At 32.3% G+C, this 17,714-nt stretch overlaps 3 protein-coding genes across 5 annotated transcripts in view; 2 read left to right on the top strand and 1 right to left on the bottom strand.

Moving 5' to 3' along the window:
• LOC130642132 (chromatin assembly factor 1 subunit A-B-like) overlaps positions 1-10,304 on the bottom strand; it is a 100,990-nt gene extending 90,686 nt beyond the window's left edge. The window contains exon 1 of the mRNA XM_057449226.1: positions 10,301-10,304. The gene's annotated coding sequence lies outside the window, so the exon portion shown is untranslated. The remainder of the gene's footprint in view (positions 1-10,300) is intronic.
• Positions 72-8,238, top strand: LOC130642230 (probable gluconokinase). Of its 3 annotated transcripts, XM_057449329.1 has the most exons (5): positions 72-491; positions 1,467-1,497; positions 6,071-6,157; positions 6,427-6,470; positions 6,885-8,238. In XM_057449329.1, the coding sequence occupies exons 1-5, from the start codon at positions 448-450 to the stop codon at positions 7,189-7,191; spliced, it is 513 nt and encodes a 170-aa protein (XP_057305312.1). In that variant the 5' UTR covers positions 72-447; the 3' UTR covers positions 7,192-8,238. The 3 variants fall into 3 exon arrangements, 2 of the variants coding, with proteins under 2 accessions (XP_057305312.1, XP_057305304.1); XM_057449321.1 differs by lacking the exons at positions 72-491; positions 1,467-1,497 and having other exon boundaries at positions 3,535-6,157; XR_008982557.1 differs by lacking the exons at positions 1,467-1,497; positions 6,071-6,157; positions 6,427-6,470; positions 6,885-8,238 and adding an exon at positions 559-776 and having other exon boundaries at positions 97-491.
• Positions 8,300-16,948, top strand: LOC130642196 (RAB6A-GEF complex partner protein 2-like). The gene is made up of 8 exons (XM_057449286.1): positions 8,300-8,389; positions 9,467-9,824; positions 11,706-11,789; positions 11,974-12,123; positions 12,625-12,807; positions 13,059-13,186; positions 13,888-14,071; positions 14,765-16,948. The coding sequence occupies exons 2-8, from the start codon at positions 9,470-9,472 to the stop codon at positions 15,004-15,006; spliced, it is 1,326 nt and encodes a 441-aa protein (XP_057305269.1). The 5' UTR covers positions 8,300-8,389; positions 9,467-9,469; the 3' UTR covers positions 15,007-16,948.
• The last annotated feature ends 766 nt before the right edge of the window (positions 16,949-17,714 follow it).

The following is a 17,714-nucleotide window of genomic DNA, read 5'->3' as shown; positions in this document are numbered from 1 at the left end:
TTGTTGAAAGTTGAAATGATTTCAACTTTTAGTTTGGATCAGAACTGAAAGTTTTATCAACTACATATTCTAAAAATCATAATTGTCCATTGTGATCCGTTTCAACTTGTTCTTTGAGCGTAAATTCACCGATGATGTCCTGTAAGAGGTGTTTGCTATGAAAGATGATGTCTTCTAGCATGGATTTTTACGGTCAACTAAGCGTGAATTTAATATTTTTTCCCGTAATAGGAATTAATACGTGTTGCTCTTTAAGCCATGAGTATGACATGCGAATATTTATCAAGCATCATGCGAGTGTATCCAATCGTCATCATATGCATGGTCCTGAAAATACACACCGGTGATGCATAATTTAGTTAGCCCCTCCATGTGTCGGCGAGCTTTCTGCAGATTTGCTTTGGCGCTGTGCAAACATAAAAAACAACAAATCGTCCGTTTAAAAAAATGAGTTTCGTTCTTGTAATGATGGGAGTTTCCGGTTCTGGAAAGTAAGTATAAAGGTTTTAAGTTTAATTAAACTTTCATCACGAATTATTTTATTCTTTATTTTTTTAGAAACATTATCCGCACCCGGACGTCTCTTTAGTATTGTAATTTTTTACGTTAGTTCTCAGTCTTTACAGTTTTAAATTTTTAAACTCTTATAACGATCTTAAAGAAACTTATACTCTCGACATAACTCTCTTTTACGGGAGGTTTAGGTTATATTTTTAAAAAAGTGTATCAGTCTCATACTTTCAAAGTAAATATTTCCAATAACCTTGTTTAATCTACCACTGGCTTATTTTGTTTCCATTCGAACTGATTATGGAGTTTTTTTAAACATCATCAAAATAAATAAAACATAGCATTTATTGTTCGACTTATTCAAAAGGCATTAAAAAAATTTCTAATAATATTATTATAGGAATCAAATAGCGGGAATGTCAGCAAGCGGAACTGACATCACAACCTCGTTCCAACCTCTTCATATTTTACGCCTAAGGTCTGCCGGAAGCTTATCCTAGAATTGTTAGATAGGTTTGTACCTCCTAAACAAATGTAAGATGCAAGATGCTCCAATATTATAACGCCTGTTCTCCTGTTGCTCAGGGCAATAGGTAAAAATTAAAATGTATCCTCTGCACAAGTCACTTCCACATAATCAACAGGACAAGATTTCCTGTGGGATGGGGTTAAAAAAGAGAGGGGAGGAGGGCGTGCATTTTTCTCTTTACAGTCCCCCTAGCAGCTACGGCTCTGTTATTCTAGAAACAAGAGGGTGCTCTCTGTAATAAATGTTATAGTGTATTAAAAAAAGGTTTGCAGACGAAAATTAAACACCTAACATTAAAATATTCGTTTTTTATATATTAACCGTCACGGCTAAAATTTAAATAGAAAGTTATAATGAACCCCCGAAAATGGGATGAATATTTGTGTAAATCGCAAAGTTTCAGCTATTTTTTGTTTAAACACTTTAGAACAACCATTGGAACAGCTGTAAGCACAAGGGTAGGTCAATATGTTTTTTTAAGATTTTCTTTTTTATGATAACCTAAGTAAACAAAAAAACATGGATTTCATTTTCAGTTCAAAACTATTTTTTCTAAACTGACGATATCTGACGACACATTGTGTTTTCAACAATCCCTCTCCTAAATCCTGTTTCCTAGAACTGTTAGGTGGAAGCGTCCAAATTCGTCACAGCGAAATTGTTTTATGTCTCCCACAATACCCTATTCGGTTTCTACTGGTACCTCTTAACAAGGGTCCTGCGAAGGGGGTTCTAGTGCAATTAAAGCTCCCATTTCAGCTACGGAATGCGTGCAATCACAGCATGCTGAACGTTAAGCAAAAAAGATAAATTCAAACGGTTCTTTTTGCTAAGCCTTCGTTCGCTTCCGCACCAGCTTTCTGTTAATGATGCTTGTTCCTGTTAAAGCAACCGTTATTTCTATTGCTTAACCTTTCAAAGCTTTTACCGATGCTGTCTCCATGCCCTACGAGATGACGCAGTTGAAGGTTTTACCTTAAGTGTTTTTTAACTATACTGAAATACAGTTTCATAGCTTTGTGTGTATAAATTCTGCGTAAGGAAGGTTGTTGGTTCAATTTTTGGGAGTATCAGGCTATCAAAGTACGAATAAATATTTTTCGCTTTACGGTTAACCTTAGGCAGCTATCTGGTTCGTCAGTGGCGGTACTTGCACGCTTATATGGCTCAAATTATTATTATTTTTATTATTATTATTTAACGAATGTTTATACAGGATTTGCATGTCAGTATATAAAACACTGTTATAAATATGCGTCCTGAAAATAAAATGTTAAAAATATTAATATTCATTTAAAATGGTTATATACAATAGATAAAAAGTAAATATGTAATGTGAAGATTATGTATATTTGTACGGAATAAAATGAGAGACAAAAAGAGAGAAAGACTATATCGAGAAAAACAGGGAAACAAACTAAGAAACTGTCACAAAACGGTGCACTATATAGAGTCCTCAGTTGAAAAAGAATGTTAACACAAAACTCAAAAAGATTGTGTCAAAAGCTAAACCAGGCTGTATGGAAAACACACTCACAAATACACTTATCAAACAAAATGTGCTTGACACAAAGCTTTAAATTCCTCAAAAATTTCACATTGCCTAATTCCAATGGGTAAAGAGTTGAATAAACTCACACCCATTGAAAAGAAGCTTCCCTTTGCAAATTCTAATTTCACTTTAGGTATAAATAAAAGAAAACCGTTGTTTCTTGTTGTTCTTTGATGACGCTTCACAGTGAAGTAGTCTTGAAAGTTATCACAGACATTACCATCCAAACATTTTTTAACAAACAGCACAGCTCGTTTTTCAATTTCTTTTCTGATCTCAGGAACATTTTGTTGAGTCAGAATTCTAGCACGATTGTCAATGGATTCGAGTCTCTTTATTTGAGTATCACTGAATTTGAGCTGAACGTTACTGCAATAGGATAATCCTGGTAAAATAATAGCTGTGTAGATCTTTCTAACAGCATCCGCAGTAAGACCCATTTTGAGTGAACTTAACAAACGTAGCTTGTTCGAAGCTCTTTTGTAAATCGTGTTGAAGTTTTCGTTCATGTTCAAAGATGGATCCAAAACAGTACCAAGATACTTATAATGTGTAGTTGAAGATATTGGAACGTCATTGTAATATAAATTCATTTGTCGTGAATACATCGAGAGTCGTTTTTGAGTTCCAAATACCATTGACTCGGTCTTTCCTTTTCTGAGATTTATTACTAATTCGTTATCTTTGAGATATTCGGCTATCTTCTCGAGATCGTAATTGAACTTGTCTTCGATGTCTTGTAACCGTTTGCTCGCAAAATATAACACCGTGTCATCTGCAAACTCTATGACTTCAGAATATTTAACGCACTCTTCAAAGTCATTGAAATAAAGTAAAAACAAGATAGGTCCTAAGACGGATCCTTGTGGTACACCACAGACAATACTTTTCTCTTCGGATGCTACGTTGTTTACTACGCAATACTGCTTTCTATTGAAGAGGTAGTCTGAGAACCAATTCAAAGCAATTCCTTTAATACCATAAGAACATAATTTTGACAGTAATAATCCATGACTAAAGTGTCAAATGCTTTTGACAAGTCAACAAAAATTGCACCAACTAGATTGCCACTGTCTACTTCTTTCCTGATGTTGTCCGTTAATAACGTAGTCGCCATCTCCGTTGATCGTTTTCGACGGTACCCAAATTGATTTCGAGAAAGTAAGTTATTTGATTCTAGATAATCAATTAATTGGTGATGAACAGCACGTTCTAGAATCTTGGAAACTATAGGAAGAACTGAGATAGGTCTATAGTTTGTTTCTTCAGATGAATTTCCTCCCTTAAAAAGTGGCGTAACTTTTGCGATTTTCCAGTCCGACGGTATTGTACTGGTACGCAGCGACAGGTTTATAATGAATGCTAATGGTTGAGAAAGGAGTGTAGCAGCATCTTTCAAAACACCCGGTGGTATGTCATCTGCACCGGTGGCTTTCTTTCTCTTCAAAGATTTTAATTCTTTTTCGACAAACACTTTCGTGACGTAATGAAAATGAAAGAGTTTATCAGTCCTGGTCGAAATTATTGGAGTATATCTCCATATAAGGTTTCGTAATGGAAAAGCGACGTCCTTCAATTTTCTAGCGCAATCTGAAAAGTATCGACAAAATTTGTTAGCGTAAAGAAGTTTTTCAGCTGCATCCGGCTGATCACTATTTGTTGGAGATGATGACTTTCCTGCAGGAAATATGCTTTTGATTGTTTTCCAAAACTTACGAGGATTATGCCGGTTTTCCACTAACAAGTTTTTCTGATAACCATTTCTTGCAACTCGAATTTTGTTGTTACAAAGATTTTTTAATTGTCTGTACAAACACCAATCTGACGCTTTCTTCGTTTTTCGTGCCTTTCTCAAGAGTTTATCTCGATTGTTCATATGTTTCTTAATTTCAGCACTCAACCACGGACAGGAACGTCCTTTTACCATTTTGGTTATAACGGGAGCGTGCTTGTCGATTATAGCATGTACTGTTGTTTTAAAATATTCCCAGGAACTTTCCACGGAACTCATTTCATACATAGGTTGCCAATCATGATTATTTATGTCTGTGTTCAATTTTTCAGGGTCATATTTGTTGAAATTTCGACATCGTGTGGTGCGCGATTTAAACTTTTGATGGTTAACTTTTCTTACGCAACCAATACAATCGTGATCACTCAGACTCAGAGGTAGAACGTCCGTGTGGGAGATCGTCGAACTTTTGTTAGTAAATATCACATCAATTAATGTTTCAGTGTCTTGCGTTATTCTCGTGGGCTTTTTTACGAGCTGTACAAATGATTGCAATTTGAATATATCTTTGATTTCACGATGATCACCTTGTTTCAAATAATTCACATTAACATCGCCCATAATGATTGTTTCTAGTGTTAATTTATTAACAGCTATTAACATTTCTCTTAAAATTTCGTTAAAACGAGAATTCAGATATAGAGATGAGTCAGGGGGTCTATACATACAGCATATAAGAAAACTTTTTGCGTTTTTCGGAAAAATTTCGAGCCAGATACATTCAATGTCATTCACCTCTAGATCTTCCCTCCTTTTCCATGTCAATTGTTCCGATATATAAGTGGCCACACCTCCACCTTTCCCAATTTCTCTACAACGTGAAATGAAGTTGTACCCCGGTATTGTGTATAAATCGTTGTTATCAAACCCACTCTGTGCTTCGATGTGAGTTTCAGATAATGTCAATGTAGGCTTTATATGCACCAGAACTCTTTTTACCGACTTTTCGAGCCTTCCTGTATAAATATTTATCAGGATGATATTGCAAATGTAATATTAACTCAGGACTGATAGATGTCTTTACAAAGATTTACTAAAGTTTGCGGAATTTTGTACTTGCGCGCGCATTCTAGGTAAAAAAACAGGAATATGTAAGGTAAAATGACTATCAATGTAATTTATTGGTTCAAAGATACAAAAGACACTAAAATGAATCTCTTTAGCAATATTCTTCTCTTTTTCTTTTTGGTTGCTTCAAGCGTTTGCTGGTTGTTATTGTTCAGTCACAATTCGTAATTTTGGTAAACATGGGTATTGTTCTCCACGCAAAATCAAAACTCCACGTTGCATGCAGAGTCGTTTATAAACTGTTTATAAACATCCTATCATCTTTGTCGCAATGTAAGAAATATGATCAACCTATTCCCTAGGAAATTTTATATCAATTCGAGTTCTAAAATCAGTAGGTATTGCCTTCACAGGGATCTATCTTTCATCTACACTTACTTAATGTGACGAGTCAAGTTACAAATCCAGGATGACGAGATTGCCATGAAACAAAAACTCTGTTATAAAAAGAACAAATATGTTTTTTATATTTTTAAAAAATTCAAGATGGCGAGACAAAATTCGCAGCAAGGCTGTAAATACTGACAGAACTAATGTTTTTGTTTGTGAATGCAGAAAGCGGAAAGTTATATCTTTTACACTCGTTGGAACAAAACAATCCAAAGAACATTTCTTTCAGCTCAACTGCGACTTCATTGACGGCGATAGTTACCATAGTAGCAAATCAATACAAAAAATGCAAAATGGTGAACCATTACATGACATGGTATGTAATATATGTAATATATATATTAATTTTGAATTTTTTCATTAGACATACCGTAGGGCAATTTAGATAAGTTTAGAACTCTTAATGAACGGTGGATTCTAAAATCCTCCAGATAGGGCTCTGTTAAATGGTGGTCAGGTACAGTATCAGACATCAGTGGATAGATATTTCTCTGGTGAAATTATTTAATTTTGTAAAGTGCTCTTCTTCTGTGCTAAGATTTAAGAATCCTTAAGAGAGAATATTGTTTTTAAATTTTGCTTTAGGATCGCAAGGTATGGTTAGAAACACTGAGAAGTCTTATAGCAAGGTAAAAATGAAAATCTGTTTTCGTTGTGTCTTCTCTTGCACGTGAAAAGTGCTGCCACAGCTTTTTGCAACCTCGATCCCAGGGCCTTTAGCGTTTTTTGATATGAGGATGAAACGCGTAGGAGTTTCATCCTCAAATTAAAAAACGCTACAGGCCCTGGGATCGAGGTTTGGCTTTTTATACCTTGTAGTATGCTAGCAAATAAAGGAAATTACATCTGAGAATGTGCAACCTTGTTCTCAGGCCGATTTTTTGCATTTCTTGCAACCGAGACGGCGCGAAGAAACAAGCATTTTTTCGCGCCGTCTCGGATATCAAGAAGTGAAAAAATGCCCTGGAAACGAAGTTGAAGACCTCACTATAAAATAATTGAATGATAGATAAAGAAAGCCTTCTCTGATTCTTTCATTTTAGATACGTAGAGACTAAACAAAATCTAGTGTTAGCATGCTCTGCTCTTAAGGAAATTTACAGACAAAAATTGTCGTGCAGTTCTTCCGTATGGTTTGTGTATTTGAAAGGTTATAAAGAACTGATCTCGAGTCGTTTGAAAGCACGACAGAATCATTTTATGTCACCAGCATTGCTTGATTCACAGTTTAATGCATTGGAGGAACCTCAAGAAAACGAAGAACGAATTTTACTTGTAAATATCACTAATAATGTTACTGAAGTTGTTGATTTTATAACTAATTTGTTAATGGCAAAAAAAATCATATAATATTTTGTCGATACTACCTGTGGAATTTCTTCATTGGTATCAATCGGAATTAAAGGAAAAAACCCTTCGCAGCTTTTATTTTTTTGTATCTTTTTGAAACGAACACAAATAGGAAAATTAGCTGCGAAGAGGGAAACAGAGGTTTGGAAAATTTTTGGTTTAGGATTATCGTTCAAAAACAGAGAAAAAAAGAATTTTAAGAAAATAATGTATATTAAACTAAATACCCAGACATTTGAAAAATTTCAGTATTGAGTACAAAGTTTTTTAGTTAATAGATGGGTATAGGTAGCGTCATTTTAATGTAATCACATATCATATAGCAGCTTAAACGTGCTGTATCGTTTCGTCTTCCTACTGTTATATGTATATTATCAATATATTATGTATAACTATGGTTCAGGGTCAACATATCAAAGTTGCCGGTCATCTGCTGGTTTTGCTTGTTTTAATTTTTGTGATCTACATACTTTAACTATGAGCATAATGCGGGAAGCCAAATGCACCTATGACGTCACAACCATTTTAAATTGTTTTTATTCGACATCAGAGTAAAAGTGGATAATAAAAACACGTTACTGTTATCGTCTTATCATACTCTTCCATTTCAACCGAAAAAAACAACAAATTTTTTACCTCTGTTCTCCTGTCATTTACCTTTTTCCTAGAGATCGCCTTCTAAAACCATCAAGGTTGCTTGTTTTACTTATTTATTAGTTGGGGATTTGAAAATTTTCTGATATGTGTGTCTGGCGCAAGAACCATAAAGCGATGAGAATATACACATATGTACACATATATTCGCCGAATGCGTAAAAGAAGCCCGTGGAAACATGCATAGTGAATATGCAAGAGAGTGTTAAAATGACCAATGAAGATAACGACAGAAATGCTGATACCCTAGCATTAAATTTTTTTATTGAGAACTTAAACTAAAACATCATCTTCATTTTGTGTGTGTGTTTTCTCAATATGCGGCGCAACAGGTCGGGAGATAACTTGAAGACCTACTCGGCCGAGGGTCACCATTTTTACCATCAATCTTTTTATCTGAACATTGTTCGGTAAAGTGATCATAACACAGCAGCAACATGGCGTCAAAGGTGCAAAGAATTTCTTGCTTGCTCGTCGTATCGTATAAAAATAACTCAATGTAGCTAATTTTCAAGCACTGCAGCGATTATTTCCCTCATTTGGGGTATGCTTACAGTTTTCTGACTGTGGGGCCTTAAGTTTTGGTGGACGGTCGCTAAATACAATAGAAAGCAACGGCCAGGAGATATTCCTCTTGAACTTGTATAACAAAAATAGAGCTTAGCTAGCTAGTAGTCTTCTTTAGACAGTATCACGTGGAAATGCTCTCATGAGAATGCTATAACTTGAATCCCGCCTCCCTTCTTTTCTTAGGGGTGGGGGGACCCGCATTTTCAGTATTTGTCAAAATGGTGCTCTTTAAAGTGATAAGCAAAATCTATGAAGTTGAAGTTTTGAATTTCTGTTACTTTTCAATGTATCCTTTGAACACTTTTAAGAATTAACTAAAAAAATTTTTTTTAATAGCTATATATATATATCTTAGTAAGGAAATAATATGGCAAATGTCCTATTTATTTGGACGTGGCTAGTGCACCAGTACCGGTGTTCTTTAAGCTCAAAATCGCTTATAGAACCTGTAAATTTGAAAATGGCATGTGCGACGATATTTAAGAAATTGACATGATATTTGTTAACTGAATGAAGTATTACACCTTCTGGATTCCAGCAATGCAGTTTTTTTGCTAACTAATCAACGTGAATGGCGTATAAGAGCTATCGGTGCTTTAAGCTGAAAGCATTTTGAAGCTTAAAGTGCAGGGTTTTTTTGTAAAAATTAGAGTGCCGTATTTTTTGCAGCGATACTTAGAGAACCGGGTTTTTTTTCGTAAAAATTAAAGTGCTGGTTTTGTTTGCAGTGATACTCAAAAAACCGTTTTTTTTCGTAAAAATTAGAGTGCCAGTTTTTTTGCAGTAATACTCAGAGAACCAGGTTTTTTTCGTAAGACTCATTAGACTAGAGAAAATTGTACCTAAAATGTCACTTCCACGTCCATGCTTTATAGTTGTTTAAAAGTCGAAGATTTTCCTTATTGTGACCATAAAAAAGGTACAAAACTATTTTCTTAGTTAAAGTTACAATAAGTCAGTTCTAGTTACCAATTGCTGTAATAATAAAACATGCGACTGGGTATAAATTGGATTTTAAGGTAAAATGGCAATACTAAACATTTACTTTTAGAAAATGATTGAAATATGTGCAAGAATTATACAACGCTCTGTCTTTATCACAGAAGAGAAGATAACTTGTGAGGTTAAAATAACCAACCATGGGCATAACAAAAATGTAAACAACGAAGTTAAGCGTAGGCACAGTAGACATGCGTCTGACACAAGGGTTATAGCACCAGAAGCTTGGAATAGAGGAATAAATATGGAAGTCAAGTCAAAAGATGAGTCAGTAATGTTAGCATTAGCCAGCGCCCAAATATACTGTCATTGTGATGTGAATGAGAGAAGGTTGAGATTGCCTGTATCAATTCATAACCATTCAAAGCAAGATCATGTGAAACAACACACAAGTTTTTCACCAGTAATGGGTAAGCTGATTAGATTTTATTGATTGTTAAATAAATGTTTTTTCAATAAAATATTTAAACAGAGTCTTCTCTTAAGGCTGAAATATACTATCAGTTAAAACTGAAGGTTTAAACTTAACACATCACTGATAGATAAAAACACATTTATCTATCAGTCATTTCAAAAAGATGGAACATGTTCATCTTTTATACTGAAAAAAGAGAGCTAGTTTTCATGAATCACTTTCTTGTTCTTAATTCACTTTTGGAGAAACGAAGTGCAAAAAATAATTGTTATATTTTTAAATATATGCCGAAGAAATTTTGTTATTTAAAACACTAAATGCGATGGAAATCACCCCAAAATAATGGTGTACAATTTTATCTAATGATAATAATAAGATTAAAAAATTATTTATCCAGTTTTAAAGCAACAACTAACATCATTTGAATGTTTCATTTAGCGAAAAATTATCATCAGCTAAAGAAATAAAATGTAAACTCAGGTTAAGAAAACTGTAAGCTGCAACGTGCAACATAAAAATGACCACAAGAAAATCTAAAAACATACTACAAATTAATAAGTTAGGCATTGCAATACCCATTTTTTGTGTAAAGTTTTAATAAATAGTGCTTCTAACGTCAATAGATTCAAAAGAGAAGTTTTTGAGACCCGTTAGTGCGGGTTATAATGTGGTGCGGGTTTTGTGATAATTTTCATATTTTCTATCTTTTTTTTGAAAGTTTATACATTGAATGAAGAAAATAGTACCAACAGGATAAAATGCGTACATTAATTTAACTGCATGCGCTATTCTATATCTACGTAATCTTACTTCAACTATGTGATTTAATTTTTTTCACACAGTGAAATTGCTTTAACTTTTTATTGCTTGCCAGTACTAAGATTACTAGTTCTCCCTGAAACACAATTCTAGAGATCATTTTTCTTTTGTGTTGAATGTAATTTTAATCTGTTTTTATCTTTGCAATCGCATTGAGCACATTGAAATGGTTTGCTTCTGGTAATAGTGCAATACAGCAGGTATCATTTTTTAGGTTTAATTGACAGGTATTTAACAACCTAGTGCCCAGGACTTAATTATTTATTCTTGTTGAAAATATAGAAAAATGTTAAAATTAAAGTATAGATAATAATTTTCTTTTTTTATCTTTGCTACCTTCGAGCAACAGGTGGCCACAAAAAATATCAAAAATAAATATAAAATACAATTAAGACACACACAACTATCTCCTCCTCATTGCCACCATTCATTTTATTATGCACACTGTGATTCCTGAGATATAAATAGATAACAAAATTCTATAAACATTAGAAAAGAACTTTCCGTACATTGCTGTTACAGACAATTCGTGATAATTATTATGTTGTTAAATTTTATGCCAAGAAAACTTAAATATACATAAAAAACAGAGATTTTACTTAGGTTTATAACCTGATAGAATGGTTTTTTAGTTTGTTTGTTTAATCGCAGGGAGCAAGAGTTATTGGCTAAAACTAATGTCTACAAATAAAAAGAAAATAGCGTTGTCTGTTTCGGGTTCCCGAGTTTAAACGTCCCTGAATTGTCTCCAGCATGAAAAATAAACAGAACACACGCACACGTTTATAAAATGATTAGAGTAAGTAAAAATACGCTAAATTTTTTTCTGAACACGATTCGGGTTATGCAGAGGTGCAGGTAGGTAAAATGCATGGATTGAAATTTTATGCGGGTTATACAAAGGTGCGGGTTATGTGATAGCATCTAGTTTATAACTCACTAAAAAAGCTGGGGTGCGGGTTATACAATGTGCGGGTTATATACCAAAAAATATGGTATAGTAACATGGTCTATTTTTTTACTTGTTTAATATACCACTATGTTTGTTATATTTTAGGTGAGAAAGGTCATTGTTTGTTCACAACTGAAGCAAGTGTTTTGTTTTGCGATTTAAAATTACGAAAAGGTGAAACTAAAAAGTGTAAGTGGTTCTGTTACAGGGATCAAAAAAATATTTAGTGGCTATCAAGTATATTTTATTATTGAAGCATACTTAAATGGTCTTCAAACATTTTTGCATATAAATTCATGACACCATCAAAGGTTTAAAGCGATAGGTCACCCAGTGATAGCAAAGATCTCATTTTCTTTAATATTTTTTTTAGTTATATATTCAGATGTTTTACCAAGTGAGGTACCTCCTTCTTACAAAGGACAGCATATCAAATTTTCATACAAAATATGTATTGGTGTAGGAAGAGTTGGACAACCTTTATGCATAATTAGACTACCATTTCGACTCTTTGAATTAAAAGGTATAAAAGTTGGTAATTTTTTATTTATACTATAATAATAGTGATACATTTTGGTCAAATTTTTCAATAGCTCTTTGTTTGTTCAAAATAAACTGTAATTCTACATACACATCAAGAATGTTTAAATAATGTACAAGAATTTTATGGTAATTGTAATTGCATTAAGAGCATGAGACTCAGTGGCTAGAGGGATTCAAAGTTGAACAGCAAATGGAATATGTGATTAAAAAGCTTTATTTTGGCCATGTTCGATTAACTTTTTGTAATTACCTTGTAAAGCTGTGCTGGGATATATTGTTTTTATATATTGTTTACTCTAAAGAATAAAAACCAAATTTTTTTGCAACTGGTTAAACTAGTATTTTAAAAATAAGTTAGGTTCGAAAGGGTCAGTTGTTGAGCATCAGTGTTTGTTACACAAATTTCTAGTAAAATTGTTTTTTTATCGCTTTTTTAAAGAAGCATTGTTTTTGCACTGAACTGATCTGCAACATTGTTTAGGTATATTTAAATCAATTAAACGCCATTCGTCAGAACAACAAGAATCAGATGAACCTACTTTATCACCAAAAAAAGAACAGTCAGACACAAATCCATTCTTAGAGGAAGATTTATTAGAGTCATATTCATTATTAGATGCAGCCATGGACACACTAACCACCTTGACTGTGAAAAGAAATTTAAGTAGGTTTTTGTCATTCTCATAAGGTTTTGGTTAAGTTTCAATTTTTATTTGAAAATAAACTACTGGATTGTAGTTGTTAGACTTTACCCTCTATGCAAAGGGTGATGTTACCTTAACAAGTTAAAAATGTATGTAATGCAATTAAAACTGGATAATTTATATAATGTTAACCACAACAGTTAATTAAACTTTTCTGTAAACTTTAACATTTTTGGTTCTTTGGTTTTAAATTTGATTTTACTTTGTCTAGATACTTATAATATTGCCAGTACTAGTGGTTGTGTTGGAAAATTTTGTTTATCCAAGCATTATTACCGTCTTGGTGAAGATGTATTAGGAACATTTGATTTAACTGGCTCGGAAGTGTCATGTATAAAGGTAATTGGTTATACAATTGTGTATTATTACATCTGTGTTGGTTAACGAAAGTTTTATTTGTCTTTAATTTGAAGCATTACCGCCTTGTGTTTAGAAACAAGAAAGTTGTCACCAATATAATTCAACCAGACATTTCCCTGTAATTCAGCAGCAAATATTTTAGCATGCTGTTATAAGCTCACAGTTTTAAAATAACAGCGGGTGTGTAAAAAACCAAACATGGCTCTTTTTAAAATATATAAAAAAAATTTCAGATGTATCACTACAAGATTCCTCATTGATTTTATTATTTGAAATTGCTTTGACAATATATTGTCAGCAATACTTTTTTTCTCTTCCGTATCACCATTAATACTTCCTGATTTTCAATACTAATTAGCGTGGCTGCAATGAGAGTTATTTTAAATCAATACTATACTATACTGCTATAGTTAAAAAAATCTGATTTTTTGTTTTCTGCAACTAGATCTTTTGATGCATAAATTTTAAGATATTTTACTGAACGTTTTCACAGGATTGCTTAAATATCCAATTAAAAAAAAAAGATGATAACATCCTATAAGGCTTCTGTCTCATTAGTTCATTATTTTTGTAAAACACATTTGAAACAGTTATTATAATAGGACAAGAGAACTTTCATTTAAAACATCTTTTATTTTAATGCATATCTTTGTTAGCATCTAATCTTTCTCTTTTTTTAGTTTACGGTGTCTTTACAAGTAGAGGAAACGATATCAAAAAGTTGTTTACTACAACCTTCTTCATCGAATTTTGTACATTACATAACGTTGTGTCGTCACGAAGAGTGTTGTTATCACACAACAAAAACAAACTTTTTATTACCTATACCAGTCACCGCTACACCTGAATTTACGCATAAAATAGGTGAGCTTACTGTTTTTGACATTCAATACGCAAAGTTTTGAATGAAAGCAAGTGTGTCAAAAAAAGCATTTTTTTTTAAATATATAACAAGAATCTTTAGATGTCTCACTTCAAAATTTTTAAATGATTTTAATGATTTTATTGTGTTTGACTTGTACACAAATTAAAGCGACAAATTATAAATTGATAAATTTGCACCCAAAATCACAATTTTGTTAATGCAATGTTTTAAAGTAAAACAACTTATTATTGCAACCAGAATTACATACATACATAAACACACTGCTCACCACACAAGTGTTGACTTCCTGTTTCGCTTTATCTATAGTAGCAGGGATGGCTATATTCTTTTAAGGTGATACTGGTATATTAAAAAGTGGGCTCAAGTCAATCAAGGGAATTTACGACAATGTTTAGTCTGTAGAACGTATCTGCATCAGCCTTTCTAATATACATCAGTAATCAGCAATTGTCGATGCAAATACCAACGTGTTAACAAAGCATGCAGGCAAATAACACATCACGTATTGTGAATAAATTTAATTCAGAAAGGAGGTGTATTAATACTCATACACCATTTTCTGTGAGTGACGAACCTAGGTTATTAAAGTAAGATTGTAATTCACAATCTGTTTTTACCAATATTAACAATACCTTATTTTTTTATTAATTATTAATATTTTCTTTCTTTAGTTTCTGTGCGATGGAGGTTACATTTTGAATTTACAATAGAAATGAAAGATAAAACCATGGAAAAATCAACTTTAAAAACAAATGCAGAAGAAAACCAAATGAACTTATCAATACCGTCAACATTAAAAACTGAACTGATGCTTTGGGACTTGCCTATTCATGTTGTTGCTACCAATCCAATATTAGCTTCCCTTATGATGCAAGCAGATAGCTCTGAAACTGTTTTACTCTCGGATTCGTAACCATACACATTTTCGTATAAGAAACACAATTTTAAGAAATTAAGACTAAAATTATAGGTATTTTGTGATTCTGTAAAAAGTATATTAGAAAAATTTAAAAATTGACGGAACTTTTACCAGTATTTTCAAGGTGTTAAGCAGAGGTTTGACTCTATAAATATTCAGAAAATCCCCAAATTATGTTTCTTATAAAAGAATGTATATATGTATAATATAGATTTTTTTATGGCTGTTTTTAGCTTCTCTTGTTTAACTTGCTTAAGGTCAATAAATTATGTACCAGCTGTGTTGGTAAATTTTTCTATCATCTTTTATTGTTTACTTATAGATTTTATGATTTTGTTTTTGTGTTAATGTAATTCTAGTTAGCTGTATGGAGGAACAAAGCGAGGAGACTATATATATTTAATAACACGTAATGTTGTTTAAAATAAACGAATAAATAAATAAAAAAGAATCAGGTACAACATGGAGACATGAATTTACAATTTAAACTTTATGGCAAAACAATGATTTATCAAAACTAGAAAATCCTGTGTATTAGCAGTGGCTTGATCTGACATGAAAGGCTCTTTTGTTGTAGACTGATAACCGAGTTGGCTTATACGTTTGCAGCTGGAGTGTTACAGTTGTGAAACAGGAACCCTTTATATATCTGTAAATGTTTAAGAAAGATTTCTAACAGCGAGATACAAAATACTTTAATTAGACGATGATGACGATCTAATGGAAAGTTGCTTGCCTTTTAACAGAAAATGTTGGAGCTGCTTCGTTAGAGTACGGGTACCGAGAGCAGTGTAGAGAGCTAGTATACATAGTCTTTATGTAAAGAAAAACGTTGAAAAAAAATTGTTAGAAAAAAATAAAAAAAGGGAATGTCAGCATACAATTTTAAATTTTATATTTTCTTTTTCACAGGCGGAAAACATTGTGAAAAAAAATTGGCTATTATGTGAATGGGCATTACATCAGTGGGTTTATAAGCAGGATATTACGCTAAATCACCAAGGTTGGTATGGATAAACAAAAAAATATGTCACAAGAATATCAAAATTCTTACCATAGGGGTCCTTATTCTCATTATTTTTAACAATAACCTGAAATCCCATCCTCTAATTCTTGTAAAGCATATTATTTAAAAAAGGAAGTGTATTGGTTAAAAACAATGTTTTTAGCTCCTATTGAATGATTGTTAACAACAAGGAAAGCTATTGCTGGCATTTTTTAAAGGATATAAAATCAGAGTTGCTTTTTTTAATTATGCGATTGGAAGTACTTTAAAATTTGGAAAATTTTAAAGAGAGCCAAACGTTTCATTGCGATTGCATACAAGTCTAAAGTATATATTCTTCTTTAAAAGCCAAATATGTTAATCTAATGTGTCACTTTTATTAGAAAAAAATCGTTTTATAGCAACGAAAACAAAAAGTGGAGACCCAATCTTGCCCTATGACAAAACCAATGTAACAAAATGTAGCGTTCAGGTGTTTTTTTTTTTTCAAATTGTATTCTGCTAGCTGTATGGTTCATTTCATGTCCTTACTTATTATGTGTGGTAACTATCATACAGGAGTCCATATTTGGGTAAAAAGTTTGACCAGTTTATAGTTCTAGTTTAATTAAATGTGGGTAATATTTTTGATGTTTTTTAAGGTATTTATTGTCTTTTTTTTCGCTAGTGTTCAATCCTTCGCAAATTGCAGTCGATTTGGCTACCATTTAATTCTTTACAAATGCTAGCTGTTTTTTTTTCGCTAGCGTTCAATCCTTCGCAAATTTTAGCCGTTTTATAGATGATACAACGGTTTGGTTTGTATAGTTTATGTAATTTGTTTATCTATGTATAGGAATTTTTTTTAATTTTAAATTTATTCGATAGAATTATAAAGAAATTTTACGTAGTGGTTTATACAATGTTTCTTAACGGCTTTTTATAACGACATCTGACGGTATATTCTTTGGAGTTTACTTTTAGGCCTGACAAACTTTTGTCAGTACTCCCCCTTCTTTCAGTATTCTTCCTTCTGTCAGTACTTCACAAGTTACTGTCTTACTAAATTTTAAAAAATCTTTATAACAAGACTGTATCTTCTAATGACCCTAATCTGTCTGCTTCCCTGATGACCAATTAAAAATTTGTGATAATATATTTCCATAACCTTCACTTGGAACTTTTGGTTGGTGTTCTGATAAACACTTTAAATCTATTATGAAAAGTATAATACATTGTATATTTTACATGGAAAACAAAGTGTACTCCTTCTATATATAATTTTAAATTTTTTTACGATTACTCAGAATGTTCACTCTATGAATTTGTAAGAAATGTTAGGAAAGTCATAAATTTTCCGAAAATTAACAAATCAAAAATATTTCTTCAACATGTTCAGACAATTGCAATTATTTTCCAAGATATTTACAATCATTAAATTTCAGAACAGTTTACATTTTTTACGGCAAGTGTAAAATCACAAAAATTTTGAGAAAACAGAAAAATAAGAAGTTAATATTGAATGGACACTCTTTACAATTTTCAAAGTACGTAAATGTCTTAAACTTGCCTATTACGTCCAACATAACATTTATGTAATAAGTTTTTAATTCATATGGAGTTAATCATCAAACAAGTTTATTGGTCATCAAGATCCTAATATTAAACAATATGTATGGTTGTGCCCTTTATAGAACAGGAGGTTATATTGTTTTAG

The sequence above is a fragment of the Hydractinia symbiolongicarpus genome, chromosome 1, assembly GCF_029227915.1.
Source record: "Hydractinia symbiolongicarpus strain clone_291-10 chromosome 1, HSymV2.1, whole genome shotgun sequence".
Classification (NCBI taxonomy): Eukaryota; Metazoa; Cnidaria; class Hydrozoa; order Anthoathecata; family Hydractiniidae; genus Hydractinia; species Hydractinia symbiolongicarpus.
Note: the sequence above shows the minus strand (reverse complement) of the source record. Positions and strands in the feature narration are given on the sequence as shown.

What these genes read in the sequence shown, in the direction of transcription:
- LOC130642230 (XM_057449321.1), top strand. Translation starts at nt 5,909, where the DNA reads ATGTTTTTTATATTTTTAAAAAATTCAAGATGGCGAGACAAAATTCGC. An exon ending in GTGAACCATTACATGACATG is followed by an intron (nt 6,158 to 6,426) that starts GTATGTAATATA and finishes ATTTTGCTTTAG; the next exon opens with GATCGCAAGGTATGGTTAGA. An exon ending in CTGAGAAGTCTTATAGCAAG is followed by an intron (nt 6,471 to 6,884) that starts GTAAAAATGAAA and finishes CTTTCATTTTAG; the next exon opens with ATACGTAGAGACTAAACAAA.
- LOC130642196 (XM_057449286.1), top strand. Translation starts at nt 9,470, where the DNA reads ATGATTGAAATATGTGCAAGAATTATACAACGCTCTGTCTTTATCACA. An exon ending in GACTGTGAAAAGAAATTTAA is followed by an intron (nt 12,808 to 13,058) that starts GTAGGTTTTTGT and finishes TACTTTGTCTAG; the next exon opens with ATACTTATAATATTGCCAGT. An exon ending in TGAATTTACGCATAAAATAG is followed by an intron (nt 14,072 to 14,764) that starts GTGAGCTTACTG and finishes TTCTTTCTTTAG; the next exon opens with TTTCTGTGCGATGGAGGTTA.